This window comes from Quercus suber, unplaced genomic scaffold (genome assembly GCF_002906115.3).
Source record: "Quercus suber isolate HL8 unplaced genomic scaffold, Cork oak 2.0 scaffold_192, whole genome shotgun sequence".
Lineage (NCBI taxonomy): Eukaryota > Viridiplantae > Streptophyta > Magnoliopsida > Fagales > Fagaceae > Quercus > Quercus suber.
Window position 1 is genome coordinate 1,058,244 of NW_027069650.1, and position 7,017 is coordinate 1,065,260.

Genomic DNA, 7,017 nt, shown 5'->3' on the forward strand with positions numbered 1-7,017 from the left:
CCCTCGGTTTTTTGAAATCAAGTTGCCTTCATATAAGAACTATAAAGGCCTATATTTATATGAGAAGAATTTATATTACACCAATTGCATTGAATTAGAGTCAAACCTTATGTTCTAATTCAAATTGGGGGATTTTGTCATTAGCCAAAAAAAGAAAAGAAAGAGAAAAAGGCAATAATTTGCTTAACAAAAATGGAATGTCTATACTCTAGGTAAAGTGAAAATTTTCTTATACTAATGTTGCACATGCTAGTAAATCATACAACAAGTTCATATAGATGGTGTAACTTTTTATTTTTAGAATCTCATATAAATTATGTAACTAGAAGCTCCATTTGAAATGCATAAAGGATGAAGCCATATTCAAAGGTATGGCAGTATTCACACTGTTCACACTTCACATGTAACATGGCCTTTTTTTGTTTTTTTGGTAAACATGACCTTTGAAACAAGAAAAAAACTCTTGTGGTCCTCACATTTTTTTCAAAATACATTATTTCAAACTTGTATCTTACAACCGTACATAAAATTTATAACCTGCTCGATCCTAGATTGAGATCCAGTGCAATTGCACAGTGCAATAACAAATTAAAGGTTAAGATTAAAAGTTTTAAAAGTTACTTTTAATTTTTTTTTATCTCTAATTTTTTATCATTTTATTTTTTTTTATATTTTTAACTTTTCTCTCACCGGTTAATTGCATGGTGCAATCCAATCTGAATCCCTCGATCCAAATCATACACGAGTCTGACCATAGAATTCAAAAAATAAAAAAAAAGTAAACCTTCTTCATCAATAGTGTCAATCAATTCTTTCTCAAAAAAAAAAAAAAAAAAATTAGTGTCAATCAATTCCACTGAATTGAAATAATTAATAATTTAATAATTGCATACTACCTTTTAGATATCCTTTTCATTACTCACCTAGTTATTTTAGTTCTAAAAACCGATCCCACAAAGCCAATGACTTTTCAACTCCTGCTTTCCTTTTTTTTTTTTTTTTTTTTTTTTTCAATCTGAGCAATATGACTTTTGGAGGGAAAATCACTAAAAAGTGTCACACTATTGCATGGCTCATATATTATATTTAAATAAAGAATTAAAAATATAAGTACAATGTCCTATAAATGTGGTAATCTCGATGTGCTCCACTAAGTGTCAAAGAATCTATAATTTTTAAAAAATAATTATATAACTTTGCAAGAAATAAGAAAAACAAAAACAAAAACAAACCCAAAAAAAAAAGCAGTCAACAAGAAAATAGTAGGACCTTGTGTCTGTATGTGTGTTGGCTAATGCCACTCTCAGTTACTCAGATTCAGAAAGAAACTGCTATTTGGAGGTTTCTTCATCTCTACCACCTTTTTTTAATTACTAGTTTTGGTTGAGTCTGTTTAACATTTGTATTTAGTGTTGTTAAAATATATACTATATCTTGTAATATGTTAATTGATTTGGTGGGGTATAGCTTGTAATAAGAATTGCTAGTGTTGTTTGTTTGCAAAGAGAAGTTTTGCATTAGCTCTAGTAGGAACAGGGTTTATTTATTTAATTTCTTTTGACACTGTGGGGGGGTTTTGACAATCTTTCTAGATTCCTTGTTCTGGGGTAGTCAGTTTTGTGTCCCAAGCACTAACCTTTGTGAAGCTTTTCTCTTAGGGTTTAGTTTTTGTTTAGTACCTTGGAAGTGGCTTTAGAGTGTAGGTATCTCAGTCTCTTCAGCTGGGCAAGTTGGATCAGGTAATGTTTCACTGTTTACTCTTGATTTCTGCATATGGGTTCAAAATTTCCCATCTTTTCCTTTGGGTTTCTGGGTTCTTTGATTATTGTTGCTTTTTGGGTTTTGGCTAGCATCTGGGTGCTTTTGAATTTGATTTTCATGGAGAAGATGGGTGGTTGGGCACCTGGGTATTCTGAATTTAGGCCTTTTATTAAAAAAAAAAAAAATCTAGCTTAGGGATAATGGTTTTCTACTTTTATGTTCTTAGACCCTGAGTGGCTGATATGCATATAAAAAGACTACATTTAAAAAAAAAATATATAAACTTTTGTTATTCTTTAGATTATTCATGTGTAGCTTTGCATTTATAAAACTATCTTTTGTTTGTTAAATATGAAAGGTTGTAAGAAACCTATTAGAGTATATATTCAACTTTTATGCTTGTTTTTGCAGTTTTATTTAGTAGCAACTGAGTTTTGGAATCACTGTCCATGTATTGGCTTTTGCAGTTGTAGTTTAGATTTTAAAGAAATGACGTGGACCCATATATATTGGAGTAAGTACGAACCGAGTCTGTCACTTGGGATATGAGTTTTGCTGAAGCTCATTTCCACTAGTCCTCTGATTCATTATGGAATCACAGCCCAACTAAATAACCAACCACTTAAAAGGGATGCATTCTTAAATAAGTAAGTTGCAAGTTGAGCAAGATAAAACTTTAGTTAGTCTTCTTAATGCTTGTATTCTTTATCGGAAATGGAGACTTTGGTTATCTGGAAAGGTTATTGTTTGTTCACGTTTGTAGATAAATAGCATAATGAGTTACCAAAGACATAACTCTAGTAATTTCTCAAAAAAAAGAAAGAAAGAAAGACATAACTCTAGTACTTTTTGCAGTGAAATTGGATGCATGTAATGTTAACAGATGTTTTAGCATATCTTCACATTAAGCTAGCATCAGTTCTGTTGTGTAATTACAGAGTATTAGTTAAGGTATGGTTTGGATTGGAGAATTGAATTAATATATGTATCTTGGTCAGATGGTGTTAGACTACAAATGATACAGTCCATTTCAAGCACCTTAAGATGCTAATTAATTGTGTTGCTCCGTTTCTTTTCTCGTTGCTGTCTTTGGATTGATTTATTTTTCAACCTATTTGTGCCCCTGGCAACTGTCATATCGCACTTGATAGATCCTAGTAGTGTAAGAGCAAAAATGACATAAGCATGTGCCTATATAGTTGTTGGCGTTAAGTGTTATGCATCCATTTGTTGGGTTCATTGTCATTGGTTAATCATTTTTGAGTTACGTCTATGTTAATTGTACTTTCACAACTGGTATGTTGGTAATTATATTTTATAGCATTTTGGAGGTTCTGATTTTTGCTTGAATGTTATACACTATTTTTCATTATTTATATTCTCTGAAGGCCATTAGCATAAATGGTTATTTGTCCATTTTAAAAATTTCTATAAGCTTCTCCCCCCCTCCCCCAACCCCCACCAATGTTATCCATATGTTGTTAGCTCTTTTTGAAGTTTGCTGGCAATGATGATCTGATTGCATTTGGTTTGTTTTTGCTGAACTTGGCAGTTTAAGGTTCATCTGATAGTGAAAAGGCTCAGAAGTGGAAGTCGAGGTTGACATTTTTTTGGATCGGATGATGCGTGAAAAATGGCTTGGAAGTCTACTTTTGGTCGTATTTGGCATTTTTACCCGTGCATTAGGTAATTTAATAAAATTCTGGTCTCATTCTCCACGCTCATCATCATTGTTAATGTTCAGGGTACAGTCAAATGCATCAATTGAATCATGAGCACAATCTGGATTTTGAATTTCTTTCTGGTCAGAATAGGAGATGTCAGCATTAAAGTACTAAAATGATGTATCATTTCCCAGTTTGTGTGTGTATATACTTGCTTGTTGATTTTGTAAAATCATTATTATTCTTATGGCTCGTCATCAGTTTCTAATCCTATCTATGATTATAAAAACACAGCACAGCAATATTCATCTTGACATTTCATGAATAAAAGATAAACATACCATATTAAAATGTATTTGGCGTATGCCTAAGGTGATGCCTCAGAAAGTATGGTATTGGGTTGTTATGCAAGGTGGCCATGAAGTGTTTCATATTCTAACGTTTAATTAGATAGTTATGAGCTAGAGTTGCAGAAATAAAGACATCTATAAAGGCTAAGGAAATTGCCAGATGTACAAACAATATCTTACATAAGTTATTCAAAATGATGGAAAGGCTGGGGCCTGCCAGATGTGGAAGCTGTTAGGGGCCATTTGGATCTAGGAGATAGTTTAACTGTGTTATATTATCTTTCTTACAGGTTGTTGGTTGTCACTGAATCATAACTGTGAACCTGCAGGTGCATTTGTAGGGATAAACATTGGCACTGATGTTACCAATTTGCCACCAGCTTCAGATATTGTTGCAATTCTCAAAGCCAATCAAATTACTCATGTTCGCCTTTATGATGCTGATTCTCACATGCTGAAAGCCCTTTCTAACAGTGGGATTGAGGTAATTGTTGGTGTCACAAATGAGGAAATCCTAGGGATTGGAGAATCTCCTTCTGCAGCAGCAGCCTGGATTAATAAAAATGTTGCAGCTTACTTGCCTTCAACCAATATTACAGCCGTTGCAGTTGGCAGTGAGGTTCTTACCGCAGTCCCTAATGCTGCCCCAGTTTTAGTTTCTGCTATGAATTACCTTCATAAAGCCCTAGTTGCTTCAGACCTAAATTTTCAGGTCAAAGTTTCAACTCCCCATCATATGGACATAATTCCTAGACCTTTCCCCCCCTCCACTGCTACCTTTGATTCTTCCTGGAACTCTACTATTTACCAACTCCTTCAGTTTTTGAAAAACACAAATTCCTATTACATGTTAAATGCATATCCCTATTATGGATACACGAAAGGGAATGGCATTTTCCCAATTGATTATGCTCTTTTCCGACCACTTCCCTCAGTCAAGCAGATTGTAGACCCAAACACTCTTTTCCACTATAACAGCATGTTTGACGCTATGGTGGACGCTGCCTATTATTCTATTGATGCTTTAAATTTTTCTGGAATCCCTATTGTTGTGACAGAGAGTGGCTGGCCATGGTTTGGTGGAGCAAAAGAACCTGATGCTACTGTGGAGAATGCAGAGACCTTTGTTAATAATCTGATCAAGCGAGTTCTAAATAATTCAGGTCCACCAAGTCAGCTAAACATTCCCATTAATACCTACATATATGAGTTGTTCAATGAAGATAAGAGGCCTGGGCCAGTGTCAGAAAAAAATTGGGGTGTTTTTTATGCCAACGGGAGTGCCGTATATTCTTTGAGATTGGGTGCTTCTGATCAAATTACAGGAAATTCTTCTGTGGTTTTCTGTGTGGCAAAACCTGGTGCAGATTCTGATAAGTTACAAAATGGCCTAAACTGGGCTTGTGGGCAAGGCCAGGCTAACTGCACTGCCATTCAATCAGGGAAACCATGTTATAACCCTGATACTCTTGAAAATCATGCTTCTTATGCTTATAATGATTATTATCAAAAGAAGCATGCTGTTGGTGGAACATGTGACTTTGATGGTACAGCTATGACCACCACTATTGATCCCAGTAAGTACTTGTCATTTTCCTCCATTTTATCTCTTGAGATCATTAATTGGATGCTCTGTTTTTTTTTAGTTGAGTTTCCATAAGCAAATATATGACAGAATTCTTTTTCATCTATACCGTAGTAAGAGTTAATTAGGAATATTCATTAATTTGTCAACAGTTGAGCACCCCTGGGCAAAGGAACTCTTTTTTCTTACATCATTTTTCCGTTTAAACATAATGGTAGTTTGTGGGCTCTAAGAAACATTTAGGAAATTAAGTGCTCTAGAGAAAGGTATCTTTAAGTAGTATATCTTAAAATATGACACATAGTATGGCACATAGAAGTAGAATCCTGCTATCTACTCGTTCCAACGGAGAACAGTTTCTTTGAATGATTTTAAGATATCTAGTATGACTTGATGTGCTATAACCATTAATACAGGAATATTTCTCATATGATATGATGCTGGTGTTCTATTATGATCTAGACAATACGGTTGTGAAAATATTTATGCACGTGCCTAGGAAATCTTTCCAATGCTTCTGTTACCCGGAAGTAAACATGGTTTACCATTAAGGAAAATAATTATTATAATGACTCCCATTATCCTGCAAGTTAGGTCTATGGGTGGCTGTACCTGAAAACTTGGATACTAGTCTCCTTTTAGGCAGTACTTATGAGTGATGCCCCTTGCTCTTAATTTATTTCTTTTAAAGAGAAGTGCTACATCAACAATATATTTATAACACTTTCACAACAAATCATAGGTGGTAAGTTGTTACTGGTTTTAATTTAAACCCATCACTGAAATTATTTTTTTGCCCACCAAAAACAGCTAATAATAACCTGCCACTTAGGATTTGTTGTGACAGTGTTGTGGCCTAGCATTTCTCTCTTTTTAATCTGTAGGCCTGCAATTTAATGCCCATTGATATACTATTGCCAATGATTTCTTGGTGTTTCCAATTGAGAAGTCCACGTTTTGAATCCCCATGCCATACTTAAGAAAAAAAGAATTGAAGAAGAAAGAAAGATACGCTGTACTCATGTCTTCTGTTTCTAATATTTGGTTTTTCCCTGACTATTTGTTGGTGGGTGGCTCTTTGCAGGTAATGGATCCTGTAAATTTACTGGAAGGTGAGAATCTGATTCCACTTCACTTATTTTTACTAAGAATGTTGTTTGTTATTTTTAAGGTCTTGACTCTAAACATGTAATATTCCTAAACAGTTCTAGTTCGAGCACGAGTGGTGGATTTTCACCTGCAACAGCACTTGGACCTACAAATCCCTTTGATGGGAGTTCAAGTTCAATCCTACAGGCCCCCAAGTTTCTATATCTGATGTCTGCAACATTTTTAGTTCTTGTGTTGCTTTGCCCTGGAGGTCCTTCTAGTTTTCTACCATCTTGAGCAATCAAAAGCAGCACTGTTTGTAATTTAATGAAGTCAAAAGGAAATGCACAGGCCCAATGACATGGTTGAAATATTCATGTATTGTTCATCAATTTTGTTTGTCTCTAGTTTTCCTTAAATTTTATCCTCCACCTTTGTTTCTTATCTCGTGGGGCCTCTCCTGTGGTTCACTGTAATTTATACTTTTAGGTAGTGGAACTATAATTTTTTGGACCATGTAACTGGACCTTGAGTTTGTTCCTTGCCAATGAAAAATTGAGCTTACAAA

At 34.6% G+C, this 7,017-nt stretch overlaps 1 protein-coding gene across 3 annotated transcripts; it reads left to right on the forward strand.

Annotated features, from left to right (window-relative positions):
- The first annotated feature begins 1,208 nt into the window (after window positions 1–1,208).
- Window positions 1,209–7,017, forward strand: LOC111991080 (glucan endo-1,3-beta-glucosidase 4). Of its 3 annotated transcripts, XM_065778866.1 has the most exons (6): window positions 1,349–1,739; window positions 2,229–2,408; window positions 3,314–3,447; window positions 4,105–5,352; window positions 6,445–6,472; window positions 6,566–7,017. In XM_065778866.1, the coding sequence occupies exons 3-6, from the start codon at window positions 3,381–3,383 to the stop codon at window positions 6,744–6,746; spliced, it is 1,524 nt and encodes a 507-aa protein (XP_065634938.1). In that variant the 5' UTR covers window positions 1,349–1,739; window positions 2,229–2,408; window positions 3,314–3,380; the 3' UTR covers window positions 6,747–7,017. The 3 variants fall into 3 exon arrangements, with proteins under 3 accessions (XP_023878628.2, XP_065634938.1, XP_023878627.2); XM_024022860.2 differs by lacking the exons at window positions 1,349–1,739; window positions 2,229–2,408 and adding an exon at window positions 1,209–1,341; XM_024022859.2 differs by lacking the exon at window positions 2,229–2,408.